General features: G+C 34.2%; 1 protein-coding gene across 1 annotated transcript in view; it reads right to left on the bottom strand.

The window, feature by feature from the left end:
- ABCB5 (ATP binding cassette subfamily B member 5) overlaps nucleotides 1-16,136 on the bottom strand; it is a 90,071-nt gene extending 73,935 nt beyond the window's left edge. The window contains exons 1-8 of the mRNA XM_019726706.2: nucleotides 16,084-16,136; nucleotides 13,374-13,431; nucleotides 11,621-11,771; nucleotides 8,929-8,983; nucleotides 4,527-4,718; nucleotides 4,271-4,442; nucleotides 1,030-1,154; nucleotides 770-947 (exon numbers count right to left, since the gene is read on the bottom strand). Of these exons, the coding sequence (XP_019582265.2) occupies nucleotides 770-947; nucleotides 1,030-1,154; nucleotides 4,271-4,442; nucleotides 4,527-4,718; nucleotides 8,929-8,983; nucleotides 11,621-11,771; nucleotides 13,374-13,431; nucleotides 16,084-16,136 (984 nt within the window). The remainder of the gene's footprint in view (nucleotides 1-769; nucleotides 948-1,029; nucleotides 1,155-4,270; nucleotides 4,443-4,526; nucleotides 4,719-8,928; nucleotides 8,984-11,620; nucleotides 11,772-13,373; nucleotides 13,432-16,083) is intronic.
- Nucleotides 16,137-23,945: the final 7,809 nt, after the last annotated feature.

Genomic DNA, 23,945 nt, shown 5'->3' with positions numbered 1-23,945 from the left:
ATTGAAATATATAGACCAGATCAATTCAGTTCAGCAAGACAAATGGTTCTTAAACATGAATTGGTCTGTTTATTGTTGAAAATTGAGAGGATAACTGAACACACTCAAATTTAATGCATAACTCCTAAGAGTTTTAAAAACTCTAAATTGTGATGTTGGACAGAACTTATATAGTCTGATTTAAACAGTATAATATGCTGAAAGAACAGAGGAAGGGCAAGAGACTCCAACCTGTAGAAAATTTCCAGAGGCAAGACATTTAGCAAGGTGAATGTAGAGTGCCATTTTTATCTGAGCAAAACTGAAAGGAAAAAGTCTCACTAAAGACTAGCCCTTTTCACTACTCGATTAAGAAAACTATCTGCCGGTGAAAAATTAAATTATAATTCTTCTAAAAGTATGATGCTTTCAGAAGATACGCTAGATGGATATATACTACTGTGTTTCCCTGAAAATAAGACTGGGTCTTATATTAATTTTTGCTCCAAAAGACGCATTAGGGCTTATGTTCAGGGGATGTCATCCTGAAAAATCATGCTAGGGCTTATTTTCCTGTTAGGTCTTATTTTCGGGGAAACACGATACCATTCACAACCATAATTTAAACGTGTAAACAAATCATTTAAAGGAAACAAATATTTGTTTATAATTGTTTTTAATAAACATTCATCTTTGAATATTCAATGTCACTCAAAGAGAAATTTTTACTAAACTTTAGGTAATAAAAGATTACCTAGGACAGTTACCTTCGTTTTCAAACAAGACTTACAGCAAGAACAGTTCCGATGGTATAACCTGGTTCTCCACTAAGAATCAGGGAGGTTCCATACCAAAAAGCGAGTCCATAGGTTCCATTCATAAAGAAGTACACAGCACCAAGTGAGAGTTTTGAAGCTATAGCCTTTTTTATGCCGACATCCTTTGCGTCTTTTAGATTTTGTGTATACCTTAAAAAGACATAAGAAAATGTAATAGCCTTTGGGGGAAAAATAAAACCAAACATATATTGACAAAATTAAAGGAACAGACCTTTGAATTTCTTTCTCCTGGGTCCCAAACGCTACAACTGTTCGGATTGATGACAAGACTTCTTCTGCAACAGCCCCAGCTTTGGAATAGGCTTTTAATTCCTTACTGGTCAATGAGATGACTATCTATAAAAAACCACAACCGCAGGTATTCAGAGAGTGACCCTGGGACAGTAACAGTGCACAGAGAATTGAATTCAGGTAGAATCTTGAATAACAAAATTTTATTATTGGAAAACGCATTTAATATCACTTAATTTAACCATGTCAGTTTGCAAATAAGAAGTCAATGGCCAGAGATATTAATTGACTTTTTAAAGTCTCATAACATTGAAAGAACTTAGCCTAATATAACCGAGAATCTAAATCTCTATTTTGCCTTCTGCCAGTAGAGCTTCACGGCTTTCTCTCTGTATTTTTAAAAACTTAGAAGATGGGTATTTATATTAAATACAATGTGGGAAAGCCTTGATTAGGGAAACAGTTCTTTTTGGGTGCGCTCTGGAAATGAGTGAGCCTGATTTAATTTGATTTGATTTGTTACCATGTGAAAAGCAAGGCTTCCGGAGGATATTGGTCACAGGGCTGTGGCAGGAAGAGGAAGATGACCCTACATATGCCATGAAACTGTAACTGAATAATGCAGCCTGCCTAGTAAATGCTGTACCTCCAAACATTGAGCCGTGAGATTCCAGAGACAGAGAGAGGAAAGTATTTAGAGATTAGGCAGTATTTACTTGATTTCTCAAAAATTTAAAACCAGAACATGCCCTTTTCTCTATTATACATGCATGTACTACTCCTTCAATTAGTAAAGGATTCAATTTAGTAATTAGCACAACAGTTCAATGAAAGAGAACAAGAGCAAAATTGTCCTCTGAGCTGTGTCTCTAACTATTGCTTACTCACATAACTCTATCCACCTTCAAAGCACATTCCACATAATAAAGCTGATTTTATGTAAGACATGCTCAGACGGTTATTAAAATCAGAAGGCAGCATAAGCTGAGTAAATACTCATTATTTTCTGAATTAATTTTAAGATAACCATTTCTATAACACATCACTAGAAGGGAGGCAGCACGTAGCAAAAAGCCTTCTACATAGCGAGTATTTAATAAATGTTTGCCAAATTAAGTTGAAGACAGCTATTATATTAGATTCAGGTGTACAACATAGTGATTAGACATTTATATAACTTACAAAACGATCACTCCCATAAAGCTAGTAACCATCTGACATCATACATAGTTATTATAATATTGTTGACTATATTTTCTATGCTATATTTTACATCCCCATGACTATTTTGTAATTACCAATTTGTACTTCTTAAACCCTTCCCTTTTTACCCATCCCCCAACTTTTTTCTGGTAACTGTCAAAATATTCTCTGCTTCTATAAGTTTCTTTTCTTTTATTTTTTTTCGATTCTACAGGTAAGTGAAATCATTTGGTAGTTTTCCTCCTCTGTCTGACTCATTTCACTTAGCATAATACCATCTGGGCCCATCCATGTTGTTGCAGATGGCAAGATTTCATTCTCTTTTTTATGGCTGAGTAATATTCCATACATGTAGCACTTTTTCTTTTTTCATTCGTTCATCTACTGATGGACATTTAGGTGCTTCCATATCTTGGCTACTGTAAATAATGCTGCAATGAGTGTGCCGATGTAGTCTTTTCGAATTAGTGTTTTGGGTTTAATAATAGCCAGAAGTGCAATTTCTGGGTCCTTCTTTGTACTTGTTATTGCCTTTATTTTAAAGTCCATTTTGTCTAGTTAAGTATTGCTACCCCAGCTTCTTTGTTTCCATTTTCGTGAAATATCTTTTTCTATCCCTGAAAGTCTGTGTGTCTTTCCATCTGAAGTGAGTCTTTTGTATGCAGCATATGTAAGACTCTCTCTTTGTCTTTAACCTCTGGCATTTTAAGTTAATTAAGTTCATGAATTCATCCTAGAAAAAGTGCTACATACTTCATTGCTGAATATCACTATAGTCACCTTCGAAGTTCTCCCCTTGGGAAGCTATGCACTGACAACAGTGCCTAGTCCACCCTTCAAAGCAATTTTGGAACTCTTTTTCTGGAATGGCCATCAGAGCTGTCATCATATACTTGATGTCCTGAATGTCATCAAAGTATCTTCCTTTCAATGTTTCCTTTGTCTTTGGGTAAAGAAGTCCTTGGGGGCCAGATCAGGTGAGTAGGGACGGTGTTCCAATACAGTTATTTGTTTACTGGCTAGAAACTCCCTCACAGGCAGTGTTGTGTGAGCTGGTGCATTGTCGTGATGTAAGAGCCATGAATTATTGGTGAAAAGTTCAGGTTGTTTTCGTTCAACTTTTTCACACAGCCTTTTCAGCACTTCCAAATAGTAAATTTGGTTAACTGTTTGTCCAGTTGGTACAAATTCATAATGAATAATCCCTCTGATATCAAAAAAAGGTTAGCAACATTGTTCAACAAGTTCGCAAACTTAATTGTCACACCTCTGCCCCTGAAGCCCTGACTCTGAAGCCAGAGAATTCAGTGACCCAACACTGGACCTCAGAGTGAGTCTGTCAGTGAGTCCATGCATAGGACCTTTAAGAAGAGCACCTAAGATTGTGGCTGCCCTCCATCTCACTCAGCCACAATCTCTGCTGGTTTTTACAGACAGACGTTATGAGGACTTCTCTTCCTGGCCCTGGAATCCTGGGCTGGGGAGCCTGGTGTGGGGCTGGGACCCCCTCCCTCCTCTGGGGGGAACCTTAAAGGTTGAGATATAGCTCCTGATTTTTAACCTCCAAACGTGGGTGTGGGACCATCCCGTTCCATGTCTTCATCCCTCCTACCAGTCTCAACATAGCTTCTTCTGCATATTCTTAGTTATAGGACTTCTGTTCAGCTGGACTTCAGGCGATTCTCAATGATGGCTGTTTTGCAGTTCAGTTGTAATTTTGAGGTGGTCGTGGGAGGATGTGAGCACAGTGTTTACCTATACTGCCATCTTGACTGGAAGATCAAAGAGGAATGTTTTTTAATGGTAGTAAAATACTAAAACCAACCTCATTGTAGCCTAATATCTTGAGGATAGAAAGGCGATTAATGGTGAACAAAATCAAAAGTACTTGTGGTGTATAATGTTCCTTTCTGTTTTGACACATAGGCACTGAAAAGAAACGGCTTTTTGACAAACTCAGTAAAAACCCAGTTCACATTGTTGCTTCTAGTCAACATTGCATGCACCATATTGCCTACCGTAGAGAACATGGCTGCCGAGGCAATTATAAGAGGAGATGTAGACAGAGTCACCAGGGTGAGTTTCCAGCCCTTCACCAAACCTATCACCAGGCCAACAGAAAACGTAGACATGTTTTGAAACAACAGTGCAATCTTGTCTCCAATACCGTCGTTGATTTTGTTGATGTCACTGAAACAGTAAATAAATGCAGCTAAGTCATTTATATGTCATATTTGAAAACAAAATTGAGATACTACGCATCTGCCCTCTTACTCAGTTATGCGAGTGTTAAGTTCACCAATGTCACAGCTGTCAAACCAGCTGATGTCCTGTGCCAAAATTGAATGAAAAAACTGTTTTCGAATTCTCTTGGTCTGTCGTGCTGCAGTCATAATCCAAAAAGAAATTTGTATGTAGCCAAAAATCAAGGCAGTAACTCCTATTCCAACATAATACAGGGTCATCCTGTAAAAAGATTATTTGAAATGTCAGTGAGACTGAAGAGCAACTTTTCCCCCTTGTTACCAAAACCCAAAACAAACCAAAGCAAAACAAAGTGGCCCCAAACCTATCAATATTTGAGAGAATTTGTTCTAGAACCTATAAAATAACTAAAAATAAAACTCCATGCGATAAAGTGAAGTACATTGAATGTAAAAATCTAGGTTTCTCTAATAAGACCTCTTGAGTATGTCTTTTTTAAATTAGCAGAAATTAGTGTTTTAAAACATATTTGCTATTTATAGCTTCTTTAAGTATTTTTTAATGCTTTCATTTCAAAAGTTACATTGAAGTTATTAAGACAGCTGTATGTGAAACAGGAGGGTAAAGAAACGATAGTGGTCAAAAACATTGTATAAAATGCTTTAAAAATATATATACCATTAAATCCAAAATTCAGCTTAAGGAATTTTCCTAAGGAAAACTATACAAAGAGTAATCTAGAAAGATGGTTATTTTAGCATTAAAAATAATACAGGAAAGCTGAATACAATCTAAATATCTAACAATAGACCAGATAAGAAATGTAAGTAAGAAATGTAGTGATTTCATAAATGTATGTGAGTACACACTATTTGTGAGGTTTTAGAGCTATAGCCATGAGCAAGATAATAAGTCACTATTCATGAAGGTTTTACATTCTGGTAGAAGGAGACAGACAACAAACAAAGAAAAAGAATTTCAGGTTGTTCTACAAAGTAAACAGAGTGATAGTTAACAGAATAACTGATGGGTAAAGGTGGCTTGGGAGAGCTAGTTGCAGATAAATAGAGTGGTTAAGAAAAACTTATTTGAGGAAGTGGTATTATAACTGGGATCCAAAAGGTGAAATGGAGCCAGTCATAAAAAGAGCAAGAAGAGCATTCTAAGGAGAGAAGAACAAGTAATAACATCTGAAGCAGGAAAAAGCTTAGCATGTTCCAGGAATGAAAGAAGTCCAAAGTGGTATGAAATGATTAGGCTGGAAAATTTGGCATATTTTGTAAGACTGTTAGCCATGGTTTTTATACAGGTTTTATTTCAAGAGAAACAGAAGACCATTGGAGGAGTAACGCATGGGATGACTTTATCTGTTCAACTTTTTGAAAGATCACTCTGGTTTTTCTATGGAGAATGGATGGAGCAACAACAACAGCAGGCAATTTACTTAGGAGACTATTACAATAACTAAGGTGAGAAGGATTAAGGCTTGGATGAGATGGTGGCAGCTGGTGTGCAAACAAGTGGACACAAACAAAACAGAAATAAATTCAGAGATATAGGGAACAAAACAAAACTGATGGTTGCTAGATGGGGGGGGTAAGGATGGGGGAGAAGGTGAAAGGATTAGAAAATGCAAATTAGTAGTCACAATATAGTCACAGGGATATGAAATACAGTATGGGGAATATAATCAATAATATTATAAAGATTCTGTAAGGTGCCAGATAGGCACTGGACTTATCAGGGGGATCACTTCATATATTGCGTGTAGATGCCTGACCACATATGAAGCTGAAGCAGAACAATATTGAATGTCAACTATAATTTTTTATATATATGTGTTATATATATAGTATATATATACATATATTATATATTATATATATATATATATATATATATATATATATATATATATATATACCGTGTTTCCCAGAAAGTAAGAATGAGCCCATCAGCTTTAATGCATCTTTTGGAGCAAAAATTAATATAAGACCAGGTATAATATTACATTATATTATGTTATATTATATTATACTGGGTCTCATATCATAGTAAAATAAGACTGGGTCTTATATTAATTTTTGCTCCAAAAGACACATTAGAGCTGATGGTCTGGCTAGGTCTTATTTTCAGGGAAACACGGTAGGTAGAATAAAATTCTTCAGTTCCTGATGCTTGTAGATGAAAGCAGTATTTATCCTAATCAAAATAGGTACATAACGCAATGATTCCCGGAAATGTGCTCATCAAAACATTAGTTCCATAGACTGTTACTAGGTGTTAGGGGAAAAAATTAGGTTCCATAGTCAAATAGGTTTGGAAAACTTGGATTAAACAGAGTCTTTACTATGCTTATCTGTACTGTGTGTATCCAACAGGAGGCTGTCATATATAGTGTTTTCCAAACCAATTTGATCATGAAATTTTTTTTCATCAGGTATCTCGAATATTTCCAAAACAGAACACTGGTTTGAAAAACAATAGCATAACAAATGCTACATTATTAATGTTAACAAGGTTTCTTTATAAATTTAGTAACCTCCTAATAACTGTACACAGACATATGTATCTTTTTAGCTACTTTCCCTTTTATTATTTGTTCTTTAAATGGATGCCCCTATATTTAAAAGTTCCAAACTTTTTGTAAGAAACTTATTCTTCATAATTGTACATCTGAACCCTGCTTTAATACTGCTAGAATACAATAAGGTAGAAGGCAATATCCTGGATTCTAATCAGGAATTTTCAAAAGACCCAATATAAAGAAATGTTACGTAAAAGGTGCTAAAAAGATATTTTTTCCAAGGAACACTCATACACTGTTGGTGAGAATGCAGACTGATGCAGCCTCTATGGAACGCAGTGTGGAGGTTCCTCAAAAAATTACGAATAGAATTTATCCATAAAGACACGTGTGCTCCAATGTTTATTGCAGCTTTATTTACGGTGGCCAAGACATGGAAACAACCAAAATGTCCTTCAATAGATGAATGGATAAAGAAGTTGTGGTATATATACACAATGGAATATTATTCAGTGGTAAGAAAAGACGAAATAGGACCATTTGTGACAACTTGGATGAATCTTGAGATTATAATGCTAAGCGAAATAAGTCAGACAGAAAAAGCAGAGAACCATATGATTTCACTGATGTGTGGTATATAAATCAAAAACAATAAAAGAACAAGACAAACAAATGAGAAACAAAAACTCATAGACACAGACAATAGTTTAGTGGTTACCAGAAGGTAAGGGAGGAAGAAAGTGGTAGATGAGGGTAAAGGGGATCAAATGTACGGTGATGGAAGGAAAACTGACTCTGGGTGGTGAACACACAATGGGATTTATAGATGATGTAACACAGAATTGTACACCTGAAATCTATGTAACTTTACTAACAATTATCACCCCAATAAACTTTAATTAAAAAAAAATTTTTTTCCTCAATGAAAGTTAAGGCTGCAGCAAAACACAACTCAAGGGGGTACCATTCATACTGTACCAAAGAATACTGTCTAACAGAGAATGTTCCATATCTGTGTTATACAATATGGCAGCCAGACAATGTGGCATTTGAACACTGGAAATGTGACTGAGAATGAGGAACTGAATATTTAATTTTATTTAATTTTAATTAATTCAAATTTAAATAGGCATATGTGGCTGTAGCTAACATACTGGACAGTGCAAGTCAAGAATTATGGCCCAGAAGGTGTCACTGTGATGTGATAGGTGACCCTTGGGGTTTTGCAACATGGAGGCTTCACTTTGGGGTAAAAAATGAGAAACCACTTAAGTCTATAGCAAAGACTCTCATAGTTTTAATAAGACACTACTGAAATCCAATGAATATACTCAGTAAAGTACCATCTCTCTAGCTAACAAACTCAATACATGTGACTGGAAAGCATGCATACTGTTTAATACATAAAACTACTAAAACAGAATGTCCTTGTGAATTATTCATTTCAGACTTTACAATTTTTAGTCTGAATACAACTATACTAGTCTGAATAATTAGTCTCCAAAATTAGTCAATAAAACTTTACTATTTTATTATTATTTTTACTATTTGTTGCACACATATTTTTGTTTTTTAAAGTTCACTGAAGAGGCATTTTTCTATAAGGTTTGTAAGGAAAATAATTTGAAAAAAGGAAACACAAGTTTTTTAGCCTCTAGGATATGTACTTTTAGGTTTAGGAGGCAAAATTGGTAGAAAATGCAAATCCCAAAACTACCTTTCGATTGATGACAATTTTGCCAAATACAACATAAAGCATATCTCTGCCTACATACCTCTCAAATAGAAGAAATAATTACATAATACTTATATTGTATATACCTAACGAAATAGGAGGGTATGTTTGTTTTAATCACTTGATAAATTAATGATCAAACTTTTCAGTGTTTTCCTTATAAGTATTGAATAAAGCAGCAAAGATATTAACATTTCATTTGGACTTACACAATCATATCTTCATTCAGCTTCTCTTGAGACTGTGTACAGTTCCGATAATTTGCTGTAAAAGTTTTTTAAATTATAAAGGCAATTAATTGATAATTGGCCATACTGTTTCATACATAGTCCTCCAAACCAAATATAGTACATTCTGAAGAAAATGAACTCAATGACTACACACAGGTTTATGATCACTTATTTTCTAGTCTTTAACTTAAAATTTGAAATAATTATTTCCAGTCTCAAGAAACTCTCATGCAACGTGAAAAATTACAAGGAAATACTAACCATGTAGCTCATACTCAGAAAGAATTCTTTAGGACATCTCTGACTTCAGGCAACAATTTTGTAATTAATAGTAATAAAACTCTCCTTTCCTGCTGAGATTATGCATTTAGAATTCAGTTTGAAATACCAGGGAATAATTCAGAAAGTCCAAGAAAAAAACAAGAACACATGTGAAAGTTCCTGAAGCAGTAGTCATGGAAAAATTTAAATGAAGCTCATTGAAATATGTTGAGTATAATAAGAATAGCAGCATAAACAGTATTTAAAATAATCCCTGGATTATAAGCTTTCTATGTAAAGTTTTCTATATATCTTCTGGTAAAAAATACATCATACATTAATTAGTATACCAAGGTCGTGATTTCACCACCAGCACAAACAGTGGTCAATATCCATTACCATAATTTTCTTTCTTAAACCTCTATAATAAACATTTCAAATGAATTGCAAACATCTTGATTCTTCACCACTACATCATCACACATGATAATGTCTATGAGCATGATCTTTATTTATATGCAAATAATTATTTTTCCCTTATTCCATTTATGGAATTATTGCAGAAAAAAAATTTTTAAGCAGCTTATTCCAAATATCAGAACTGACAAAGTAGAACTATCAAAACCTAGTAAAAAGTTTTAATGAGATTAACTGAGCTAATAAAATAAATATTGTTTCTAAAAGTGGTACCTAGAATCACATAAAAATGGCATAATCTCATTTTGGAGATTATGTTAATAGAGTTAACACATGCAAAAGGTCAGTGCTGGCATAAAAATGGGCCTCGATCAATAATAGCTATATTCATATTTCCATTTGTAGGAGCAAATAACCTTCTATTATCCTCCAGAAAATCAATGTTGGGAGGTTGACAGTATACTCCACAATGAAACTCAAAAAAATGGAAGAAGCCTTCAATAAAAACAAAAATTAAAATTCAAAGCAGTATCAATCAGATACACATATGTTTGGCCTCTCCTACCTAAAGTTGGTAAGGCAATCAATTATGTAGTAGATGTAACAGAAGGAATACTCCAAAGCATGCCTTATTAGGTTGCTAGGATTTTCCTTCCTTCCACCTTGTTTCCTTCACTCATTCATTTAGAGAGATAGACATAGTTGGCAATCAATAAATATTTGCTCAGTGAATTGGCGGTTCTATTTGTTTAACAAACAGAATCACATCCTTAACTTAGCTTCAATGATTAAAATATCAAAAAATTAGTAACTGTGTAGACAAGAGATCATCACATGCAAGAAGACAGAGGTAGAAGCAATGGCTTTATTACATTCAAACAAGATTGGGATACTTGAAACACAAGCCTTCAGGTGGAAACCAAGAGGGTATAAATTAGTATTTAAAGTCAAATAGGGCACAGAGGAGGTACGCTGTATAAAGCTAGGCTTATGTCTAAAAGACAGTCAGATTTTAACAAGACATGTATCCTAGTTATAGTAAGTAGCTATAAGGATACTTCCCACTGTGTAATTTGGAGAAAACATATAAAATCAGGGAATTATTTTGTAATATCTACCAGATAAAAGAAAAGACTGGATATTCACTATGTTCGTGCATAGGAGAAATGTTAGAATTTACATCTAAAATAGTTACCTTGATGGACATGACCCTGAAATAGGGTGCTATGAAGGTAAGGATACATGAAGGACATCTATAATTATGGGAAGTACAAGGGCATTTATTTTCTACACCTGATTGCCAGATTCCCTTCCTATCTTTATTCAGAGTATTTGTCTTTAGTACTATAATTTTCTGCATATTCTCTTCAGCTTCTTTGCTGAATTATGTTTTATAGTGCCACGCATGTCTATACACTATTAATGAAACCATAAATAGTTATTTGAAAGATTTAGCCATTCTCGATTTCTTCTTAAAGGGTAAATTACAGATAAATTGCCCAGAATAGCCTAAACCTGTGATTAAATCCTGATATCAACATCACTTCTGATAGACAATTATTTGAATTCCTAGAGAGACCAGCCGAGCTATATATAATGGGTCTCAGATGATTTTTATAGACCACCAGCAGACAGCCATTGGAGTTGAACTGCAACCTCAGTCCTCTTCTGTGTCTCCAGCCTACAGGTCCACCCTGTAGATTTTGGACTTGCCAGCTTCCATTATTGCGTGAGCCAATTTTTAAAAATAAATCTCTCTTTTGCCACACACACACACACACACACACACACACACACACACCCTATTAGTTTTATTTCTTTGAAAAATGCTGATGAATACAGATTTTGGTTCTTTAGTCCCTGGCAATAGAGAAGAATAAATGACTTAAATTATTCTATAGATATTGTTTAACAATTCAATAATCTGTATTATAATCTTACTGTTTAACACTTTGAGTGTCCAGCAATATAGGAAAGTAAATAGTATACTTACTTGTGTTGGTTTTGGCTAGACATCCACTAATAAGGTTATCACTCATTTCTCCTAAAATCAGTGACAATACAGGAAGACAGGCTCCGTTTACCATCGATGCCAGTAATCCCAGGATCATGAGAGTGATGTCCAGTCTATCAGCAAAGCGGAACTGAGGAAAACAAACAAAATATGGTAGCATTACAGTTGCAAAAAAACGGAAATCAAAAACCAACCTGCAGTTTTTATCATCAGTAAATGTTATTTTATAAATTAATGAGGAAACTAAATAAATGTATAAATATTTACATATAAAGTTAAAAAAAAAAAAAGCGGTCCCCAATCCTAAGGATTTACAATGCATTTTGAAGAAGTTGAAACATACAAAGTAATAAAATCAGTACAAATTGTAGATCTGTGACACAAGTCAGGTCAGATGTGGGTATGAATCAGTAACTTTCTTCCATTTGGTTGATTCTGGAATAAATTAAGATATTGCAAAAGACTGCAATGACAACTGGTTTACAGACAACTGATCTTCAAACTTTCAATTCTGTAGGTTTACCAACATCATAGCAATGATAAAACTAAGTGCAGTGAATAATAAACATCTAGTAAAAATTAGTTTGCCAAATGTATGACTTATATTTTTTGTTCTTATTTTAAATTCCTCAGTTTGTTTTTCTACCCAGGACATCTATTATGTAAATTAGGGTCCATAATAATTTGCAAAGCTGTTTAGAATAAGAAAGAAACAACTGAAAGTCAAATACTGAATGCTTTACATTCTGTGCTACAGCAGGTCCCTGCAGCACTATTCCAAAAGTAAAACATGAACTTAAAAATATAAATTATTTATTTTACCAAAGAGAGGTCAAGATAAAATGTATAATGGTATTGAGATGAAATTAGATTTGACTAACAGCAAGAGGAACTTAGTACATATTTTTTAAGTAGAGACTGAAAACAACTTAATGTTTTTCCATTCATTCGCGCAATAGCTAATATGTATTTGTGGAGTAACTGCCATAGCATTGTACTCGGCAGTACAGATTATAAGGGGGCATCAGCTCCTACACCTTCCCCCAGAGTAGTGTGTTATCTCCTTGATAAAATTTCTCATGTTCTGTTACTTCCCAGGTTTTATTTTTTCTTTTTTTTAATTTGACTTTTGAAAAAACAGGTACTGTTTCATGTATATTTCTAGGGATACTGGCAACCAGGCTGACTTAGAGATTAGAGTAGGTGGAGAGCCTGTTTTGGGAACACATTCCTGAAAATGTTCCTTGAACATAATCCCAAAGAAGTGTGCTGACACACTTTTTGATGCAAAGGCTTTACAAAATATTTAGATAATATTTTTTATTTAAAAAGGATTTATAACAGTTTAAAAATAATAAAAGCAACTCATATCAATATACTATCATTGGAAAATACTGAAATGTAAACATAGCGTAGTTTAAATCACACGTAATTCCCCACTACTCAGAAATAATCTCTGATAACATTTCTGCATCACAGCGTGTGCGCACACACTTTTTTTTTTGGAAGAATTGGGATCATTGTATGCACATTGTGTTTTTTTCTTATTGCTTATTGTGGAAATGTTGGGTTGACTATATATTTTTTCCTATTGGACAGAATATGGTGGTGAATCACTTGTTTTAAATTCCTTTCCCCCCAAAAATAGATGTAAACTATCAAACAATCACTCTGTGCACTTCTGACAATTCCTTAAAATTTTTTGATACACATACATTCTGATTTCACTTACTATCTCAATAGGTCCAACAACTTGGTTTCTTACTTTAGGTAGGTGTTCTGGCAGTTTTCTGGAAAATAAATATTTAAAATGTAAAGGTTACAATGTGAATGAAATTTACAACATTTTCCAGTTATAATTGTGCCGAAGTGCCAAATTTCATCCTTGTTAGCAAATTTATACCAGCACTGAAATTTAAAAAACAAACTTAATGATAGACAATACAAAGATTTTTGGCATAATCACTGGGAAAGAAAGTGGTCACTGCCTGTCCACATTAGTTAAAGTAACAACTGAAGATACACATCTGGAGTAGAATTTTTTTATTGTGGTAAAATACACATAACATAGAATCTACTGTCTTAACAATTTTTAAATGTACTGTTCAGTGGTACTAAGTTCATTTACATTGTTGTGTTACCATTACCACCACAGAACAACACGAATCTTAAAAACCTGAAACTATTGTCAGCCTCTGCCAACCACCATTCTACTTTTTGTCTCTATGAATCTGACTACTCTAGGTGCCTCATGTAAGTGGAACCCTACAGTATTTTGTCTTTTTCTGATGGGTCTATTTCTTAGCATAATATCTTCAGGGATCACCTATGTTGTAGCAAATGTCAGAATCTTCCTATTTTTTAAGGGTGAATATTATTCCATTGTATGTATATACCACTTTTTTTTTTTTAATCTATTCACCCATTCCTCAATCAATGGACACTTGGGTTGCTTCTACTTTTTGGCTATTGTGCATAATGCTGCTATGAATACGGTGTACAAATATCTCTTTAATTCCTGCTTTCAATTCTTTTGGGTAGATAACCAAAAATGAAATTTCTGGATCACATGGTAATTCTATTTTTAACTTCTTGAGAAACCATCATGCTGTTTTCCATAGGAGCCGTACCATTTTACATTCCCGTCAACCATGTACAAGGTTTCTCCACATCCTCACAAATACTTGTTATTTTCTGTTTGATTATATTATTATTATTATTATTATTATTATTATTATTTTCCCCCTTCTTCTGCCTCCCCGCACCCTACCACTCCAGTTGAAGCCATTGTTTCTCAGTCTAGTTGTGTAGGACAAAACTCCCTGGCCCATGCTGGTATTATGAGCCTTGCACTCCCCCTGGCTGAGGCAGTTGGTCGGCAGCTCACGGCAGCTCTTTCCAGCTGCTGGCTGCTCACACTGGCTGCCAGCCGCTCCTGGCAGCACAGGGTAGCTCACGGCAGCACACAGCAGCCCGAGGCAACCCAAGGTGGCTCATGCCAACCTCCCGCAGCTCACTGCAGCCCAGCTCCAGGGAGAGCTGTTGTTTACCATCTTAGCTGTAGAGGGCACAGCTCACTGGCCCATGTGGGAATGGAACCCACAACCTCAGCGTTAGGAGCACAGACCTCGAACCACCTGAGCCACCAGGCTGACTCTATTATTATTATTTTTAATAGTAGTCATCCTAATGGATATGACGTGGTTGATTAGAAGTTTTAACCTTTTGTAACAAATTGCCCAAGAGCAACTATGAGCTTTAAATGAAGGGAGTTCTAATAAGTATACATTGAACAAGTGTATGTGAATTTTGTCTCCCACTGAAGAGACAAAATTTCATTTTGTAACTCACATTTCAAGGAGGTCCAGATTGAAACTGTAAATTTTATCTATTTATTTCGGGGAAACTTGTTAACTAAATCCACACCCAATTCTTAAACATTAATGGAAAACTGGAAGGGATCAGATTTTTTAAGTTTTCTAAAAAAGATGTCACAGAAGGATGAATTTCTGACTCTTCTCTCCAGCTTTTTAACATACTGTTCCATCAGTTTTGATAAACAACAAGGCACTTAATTTTATTCTACTTGAGGTTAATAATTTACTTACGTAACTGGGCCAATTTGCTCAGAGATGATTTATAGATGACAAAACGTGCTTTAAGATTATAAAGCCCTTCTCCCACCCTAAACACAGATTTTAAAGCCTAAAACCTAGTAAACTCTATTTTGATAAATTCTGTTTCATGAAAACATTTCTGTCTCCCATTGACCTTCACGGAAAGCCTTGGAAGGAGGGGTAGGGTAATCTTTTAAAAGGCTCTTTTCTACTAGAATTGAAAGTGAAGAAAAACACATGGGCAGGTATGGTGGAAGCTCCCCTTCTGGCTACTGTAGCCCTGCATTAATGAACCAAGTGATCTAGAGGGGCCCTCTTGAGTTTCTTAGTTCATACATTGAAATGTGACACAATGATTATGGTAAAAGTGAAAATGAAATAGATTTTATACCATTTCCATTTTAAATCTCTAAATTAGTGGATTATATATGTGTAGGAAATTTTTATAACATCCATATACACACAGACTTCTATTCAGTGAAAAAATAACCAGAATTCAGTATTTTCTTTTAGTAAATGTACCATGTGGAATGAAGGATCCAAAGAGAATTGAAATGGAAATACTCAGGTATTTTTCCTCTATGTACTGGTAAACTACAAGAAATTTGGGAGATATCTGAAGTAAAAATCAATAAATCCTGTAGTTATTATACTTCATAAAATTACTATTAAACCAGTTATAACACTGATTATGTTGAAGTCCAGCAAAATGAAAATAGCATTGTTATTTTTTGGGAAAAAATAAACTTCTTTAAAAATAAACTTCTTTACTATAGCTGTGAAATAAGGTTGCATAACACTTTTTGGAATTTAGGCAAAGCTTACCCATTTCTCTGATAATTTTCTTCCATGTCTTCAGCTCTTTCAGAATTTGCCATCATATTTACAATTTAATTATTCTGAAATAAAATAGTAACAAATATATCATGACTTATGTAAAATTCTATCACTTAGAATTTTAAGTGATACAAAATTGTTGACATAAAATTGTTCTTTACATTCCTAAGAGTTTCTAAAAATCATACTGCTAAGTTTCACTCTACCTCTCCAACCCCCCACCTCAACTGAAGTTTCTGGTTAGGTAGCTCATCTGTTCAGATTCTATCATTGAATTTATAGCTTCTTTGTTTCATTCTGGGCTTATATGTGGAGTTAATGAAAATTCTGGAAATGGAATAAAAGAAGGAAAGCCAGAGTCGATGGCAATGCAGTGTTTTTCAGAATATTTCTACTCTACCACTGATTTGACTGTAATAGATAAAAATCTTTAAACTATCTTATGCTTAGTTTTCTCTTTAAAAAAATGAAGTAGTTTCTGTTAGCCAGCAGTTTGACAGAGGAGGGTTTTCTAGTTCATCAAAGATAAGCAAGTCGGAGCTTCTACCATTTATAAATTAATAGTTATAAAAAAATTAGAATATTTGAAAACCCACTCATCACTAAAAGTATATTAAGCATAACTAAGATTCCTTTGGATGACACTTCAGAATCTTAGCTTAAGATACCAATTATTTACATAAGTTATCATTTCATTGCAAATGTATAGAGATGTTTGGACTCAATCTAGTTTGTTAGGCCATATAACATATTACCTATATTGAGATCATTATTAAGAATATAGAGTTAAACTCTAGAGTAGAATTATGAATTAATTAAATAATACCTAAACACCTGAAAAAAACAACAACAAACCAATACACATTGAAATAGTAAGCTTCTCCATGAAGAAATGAATTCTAATGGGTCAGCTTTTAGCGCCTGAGAAAGAAGGCATGACACAAATACACTGGCATATTGTTCCTTTTTCAGGAATGAATGGTTGTAACTCTACAGAGGAAATCTTTACAATTGCTACACTACCTTTAAACCATTTCCAGTTATTTGACGTATGTGTACGACATAAGAAAAGTAATAGAATAGACTCTATTAGTTTGCATTTTATAGAAATTAGCAATTCTATAATAAAACTCATGTATTCATAAAAAGAAATTAAAAAAATGAAGCTCACCTTGGTAAGTGCATGATCTGTTCATTTACATCAAAATCATATGTGGTGTCTCTTCTCAACAAATAATTAACTGCAATTTCATACCAAGCTTATTTTCTGATCATGCTGTATCTGATTACAACAGATATTATGTGAATTTCAATGAAAGCACAGTGTGTCCTTCACGTCATACTGCACTTGGGAAACAAGGCAAGCAAAGAAAATTATTGAGCCAAATAAACACTCTGTTTAAAGATCTGTAGTGTCTAAATACCCACTTTTCTATTGTCTAGTCCCATAATATTTTTAGTTAGCTGAATTAGCAATTATCATAACTAAAATAAATCTCTTTAATACATCAATGGTACATTTGCATAACAAATAATCACTGAGTACTACTATTGGCAAGGCATTCATTCAATTACCTCACTGTTGCTATCTGAAAATAATCACCTCCTTTTGCACTTTACTCATATCTGTATTATGTTCATTAACACATTCTGCCTTATATTACAATCCCTAGTTACCCTATTAGGTTATATTTCTTTATCTATTCCTTCATGAATTCATTGAAAAAAGTTTTGAGCTTATACTATGTGTCAGCTACTAGTTTACAAAAATAAAAAGATATGTTCCCTTCTCTTGAGGTGCTCACATGACTTATTTTTTTCTCTATACTACAGCCTTGCTACTCAGCGTGGTCTCAAGACCAGCAGCATCAGCAACACTTGGTACCATACTAGAATGCAGAATTAATTTTTTTAGAATTGTGGAAAAATATACATCACATAAAATTTAAAATTTTAACCATGTTTAAGGTACAATTTGGTGGCATTAAGCCTACACAATGTGTGTAACCATCACCAGTAGAGAACTTTTTCATTATCCCAAAATGAAACTCAGTACCCATTAAACAATAACTTTCCATTGCCTACTCTCTCCAGTCCCTGGTAACCACCACTGTACGTTCTGTCTCTATGGACTGCCTATTCTAGGTATCTTAAATAAGCAGAATCAAACAATGTTTGTGTTTTGTGTGTTAGACTTATTTCACGCAGCATGTTTTCAAGGTTCATTCATGATGTAGCATGTATCAGAATTTCGTTTCTTTTTAAGGCTTTTTATCCATTGTGTGTGTGTGTGTGTGTGTGTGCGCTTGTGTGTGTATCACATTTTGTTTATCTATTCATCTGTTGATGGACATGTAGATTGTTTCCTTATAGCAATTGTGAATAGTGCTGATATGAACATTAGTGTACAAGTAACTGTTTGAATCTTTGCTTTCCATTATCTTGGGTATATACTCAGGAGTGGAAATTCTGGATCACATTCAACTTTTTGAGCCATACTGTTTTTCACAGTGGCCGTACCATTTTACATTTCCACCAGCAATGGAAGGATTCCAATTTCTGCACACACTCACCAACACTTATTTTCTGGTGTATTGATAATAGTAATCCTAATAGATGTGAAATGGTATTTTACTCGTATTGTGGTTTTGTTTTGCATTTCCCTAATGACTAGTGATATTGAGCATCTTTTAATGCCTTTATTGTCCATTTGTATGTCTTCTTTGAAGAAATGTCTATTCAAGTCAGTTGCCCATTTTTTAGTTGTTTATTTAATAGTTGATTTATAGGAGTTCTTGATATATTCTGGATATTATACCCTTATCAGATATAGAAGTTGAATATATTTTCGCCCATTCTGTGGGTTGTCTTCTCAGTCTCCTGATAGTGTCCTTTGATGCACACGTTTTTAATTAAAAAAAAAAGTTTTTAATTTCAACGAAGTCAAATTTATCTAATTTTTCTTTTGTTGACTGGGCTTTTGGTGTCATAGCTAAGAAGTCATTTCCAAATTCAATGTCACAAAGTTTTCCCCATTTTTCTTCTTAAAGTTTGACAGCTTTAGCACTTATATTTAGGTCTTTGATAGATTTTCAGTTAATATTTTTTTAGATGGTGTAAAATAAAGAGTCTAACTACATTCTTTTATATGTGGATATTCAATTTTGCCAGCACCATTTGTTGAAAAGATTGTCTTTTCCCTATTGAATGGTCTTCACATTTTTGTTGAATATCATTTTATCATTTATGCAAGGGTTTATTTCTGGGCTTTCTATTCTATTTGATTGGCCTATAGGTCTGTTTTATTCTACTAAAACACTGTTTTGATTACTGTACTTTTGTAATGTATTTGGAAACTAGAAAGAGTGAGTCTTCCAAATTTGTTCTTTTTCAAGATAGTTTTTGTCATTTGGGGTCCCTTGAAATTCCATAGAAATTTTAGGATGGGTTTTCCTATTTATGCAAAAAGATGTCACTGGGATTTTGGTAAAAATTGCATTGAATCTGTAGATTACTTTTAGTAATATTGTCATCTTAACAATATTAAGTGTTCTAGTCCATGAACATAGGTGGTCTTCTTTCATTTCTTAGAGTAATGTTTTGTAGTTTTCAATGTACAAGTTATTCTCCTCCTTGGCTAAATTTGTCTCTAAGTAGTTTATTATTTTTGATATCACGAATGAAACTGTTCCCTTAATTTTATTTGCTGATTCTTGTTAGTGTACAGAAAAGCAATTTTTTTTTTTAGACTCCATATATAAGTGAGATCATGTGATAATTGTCTTTGTCTGACTTATTTTACTTAGCATAGTGCCCTCAGGTTTATCCATGTTACTGCAAATGGCAGGATTTCCATTTTTTTAATGGCTGAATAATAATACTCTATTACGTATATACAGCCAAGTGTCCCATAATGACATTTCAGTCAATGATGGATCACATACACAATGGTAGTCCCATAATATGATAATGGAGCTAAAAAATTCCTATTGCCTAGTGATGTTGTAGTTGTCATAATGTCATAGGGCAATGCATTACTTAATGTGTTTGTGATGCTGGTGTAAACAAACCAAGTGTGTTGCCAGTCAAATAAAAGTATAGCACATACTATTATGTACAGTAAATAATACTCGATAATGATAATGATTGTTAATAATTTATGTATTTATTATACTATATTTTTATTATTTTAGAGTGTACTCTACTTATAAAAAAAGTGTGTTGCAAAACAGCATGCCATTTTGCTAGTAGAAGCCTCATACATTTCGTATTTACTGCATCTCTTGATTGCATCATCTTCTCTTGTACTTGATTGAACCTCTTGTTTTGTACAGTAACATGCCATACAGGCTTGTAGTCTAGGGGCAATAGGCTGCATCAGCTAGCCCAGCTGTGTGCCATATAACCTAGGCTATACCATCTAGGTTTCTCTAACTATATTCTATAACGCTTCGTAACGACAAAATCACCCAACACATTTTTAAGATTGCATATCTGTGGTAAGTGGTGCATGACTGTATGCCACATTTTCTTTATTCAGCCATCTGATGAACACTCAGATTGTTTCTATGTCTTGGCTATTGTAAATAATGCTGCCATGAACATGGGGGTGCAAATACCTCTTTGAGATAGTGATTTCATTTCCTTCATGTACATACTCATAGGAGCAATTGCTGCATCATATGGTAGTGCTGTTTTTAGTATTTTGAGGAACCTCCATGTTGTTTTCCATAGTGACTGTACTGGATTATACCTCTTAAACATCCATTCCAGAAATGCAGAATTTTGGATTACCCCTAGAACTACTGAATAGAATCTGCATTTTAACAAGATTCTCAAGTGGTTTCTATGCATATCAAATTTGAGAAACAAGTCTACAGCACCTAGCACACAGTCCTGGCAAACAGAAGGCAGTAATTCTCTAGGAAGTTTTATTTTTCTTTCTGCTAAATCTAAGAGTATAAAAATAAAGTTCAAAATACACTGTAATAACACTGTCCAAAAGCATAGTTTTAAAATATGATTCAAGGACCTCTTGGCATCAGAATCTCCCGGAGTGCATATTAGAAAAACAGATTCCTAGGCCTTACGCCCGCATGTACTAAATGAGAAGCTAAGGTAATGTGCTGGGAAACCTACATTTTTAACAAGCTTAAACAATTATTTTCATTTCTTCATTCTTTAAATGTATATTTTGCCAGGTATTGTAAGCAATGAATAATCTAGAAGTCCCTGTTGTCATGGAGCTTACACTCAATTTTAGGGAGAATCAGTTTTAACAAAGGATGTACATAAATAAGAAAAATGAGATAGTGGTAAGTTTTAGGTATAGAGCTAAAGTAGAACTAAAATAGGGCAATGTGATGAAGAATAATGGTAGTTATACTGTCTAGTTAGGGAAAACCTCTTCTAGAAGCTAATGTTTAGGATGAAAGCTGAATTAGAAGAAGAAGGTTGACATATAAAGATCAAGGAGAGTATCCCAGGCAGAGGGACTATGATTTATATGGTAGAGAGGAAAAGTGCATTGAGACAAAGGACACAAGATGAAAGAAAATCCCATCATTATATGGGAAGATATAGGTTGGTCATGATGGTTACCCCCTCATTCCTCTATATCATTCATTGTTTTGGAAGGAAAATAAGTTTGGCTTGACACATGTCAAATGTAAGATACTGCTGAGATAATCAGGCAGTAATACTCAACAATATGTAGGTAATGTGAATAGAACTCTGAACATCTTACCTGGCCTAGGTAAAATCTGTTAGTCAGCCAATCCTTACTAATTAATAACTATGTAGACGTAATAGCAAATACTATACAGGATACAAAGAAATATAAAATTAGAAATATTTTGTTTACAACGCGTCTTGCTTAAAAAGAATTTCTGAGTTCATGTGCCAAGGTGGAGAGTCAAATGACAAACTACCACTGTGGGAAGAAACTTTCTGAGTGGCTTAATCTTGAAACATAGTTGTAAGAGTAATCTGATGCATAGCGAAGATAGACAGGTTGGATGGAAAGTATGGGATTTTTGATTAGATGAAGGAAGATATGAATTTTATAGAAGCTCCAAAAGGAACAAACTAGAAGTAGGAAGACCATTGTTGAATATGGACAGATTTCACAAAAAGTTTTTGTTTCTCTCTTCTCTGGAAAGCTATTCTTTCTGAATTGGAGGAGTGTTCTATACTCTTCACAAGCACCAATTGTTTTTATACCCTGTAATATTAATACGTAGATGTATTGTAATTCTTCAAATGCTGTCTTCTTCTTCCCTCCCCATGTCTAGCAAGACTGCAGAGTTGAGAATTACATATAAGAGCCTAAAAATATACCTATGTACTCAATGTGACAGATAATTTTATGTATCAATTTGACTAGGCAATGACACCCAGTTGTTTGATTAGACACCAGTCTACATGTTGCTGTGTAGGTAGTTTTTAGATGTGATTAACATTTAAACTAGTAGATTTTGAGTAAGGCATATTATCCTTCATAATGTGAACAGGTCTCATTTAATTAGTTAAAGGCCTTAAGAGAAAGACAGGATATATAAAGAGAAAAAATTCTACCTCCAGACTGCTTTCAGATTCAAGACATTAACTTCTTGCCAGAATTTCCAATCTTCTAGACTGCCATGAGGATTTCGGTCTTGCCAACTACCACACTCATGCAAGCAAATTCCTTAAAATCAATCAATCAATCAATCAATCAATCAATCAATCAATCAGTCAGTCAGTCAAAATTTATATCTATCCATCTATGGATTTACCTATCTACCTACCTACCTACCTACCTATATTCTCTCTCTCTCTCACACACACACACACACACACACACACACACACACACACACACTATTGGTTCTGTTTCTCTGGAGAAACCTAACTAATACACTTGGAAAGACAGGAAGTTATGTGATGAATAGTACATAGAGTGACTACTCTAGCATCTGAAAAGAACATTATGACCTAAAATGGTTTCACCCCACATATGAGGAGGGCCCTGAGGTTAGTCCTTAAAGCAAGGTTAAGATTTCAGTAAGTGGAGATATGTGGAGGAGGAACAAGAACATAATTTCAGGAATGCAAAGGTAAATTATCTCACAATAGAAGAATAAAATGAGTCTAGTTAGAACGGACAGTTCACACAGAAATGGAGAAAGAGATAAGGTAGATAAGATAGTAGAACGCACTGATCCAATTTTTAGGGAAACAACTGTAATTTTCCGAGAATGTGAGAGACAGGGCCATTGGTATTTGGTACAATTAACCTGATGCCATGAGTGGACTGGAAGGACTTGGGGAAAGATAAGATTCAGGTATACCCATTATGGTCTAGTTTGATAGCAGTAAGAAAGTCAGACTTGAGAGATGCTTCTAAAGGAAGGTTGATAGGATAAGAAAGAAGAAATTTAAAAAAATAACAGTTTAATGAATAAACTTCAGAAACTGGAAATAAAAGAGCAAAGATGGAAATAAGAAAATCAGGAGAGAAAGTTGGTTTTGGGGAAAAGGTGACATTCAGTTCAAAAATACAAGTTTGAGTTGATATTAGAAAGTTCAAGTGAACATATCTGACACACAGATGGAAATGTGGCACTGGTAATTAGGAAAACGGACAAGCTAGATGCATACTTGTAATGGTTACCAGCACAGAAGGAATAACTAAAACTTGGACAATACATTTGTTTTAATAATCTAACAATGTTATATAAAAGGACAGGTGAAGTAGTACAGTCTACAGGCCAAGAGTTTTGCCTTTAGAGCAGTGCTATCCAATAGAACTTTCTGCAAAAATGGAGATATTCTCTGTACTGTCGGATATGGTAGCCGCTAGGCATGTG

This window comes from Rhinolophus sinicus, linkage group LG09 (genome assembly GCF_036562045.2).
Source record: "Rhinolophus sinicus isolate RSC01 linkage group LG09, ASM3656204v1, whole genome shotgun sequence".
NCBI lineage: Eukaryota > Metazoa > Chordata > Mammalia > Chiroptera > Rhinolophidae > Rhinolophus > Rhinolophus sinicus.
The sequence above is the reverse complement of the archived record's forward strand: the minus strand, read 5'-3'. Positions and strand labels throughout refer to the sequence as shown.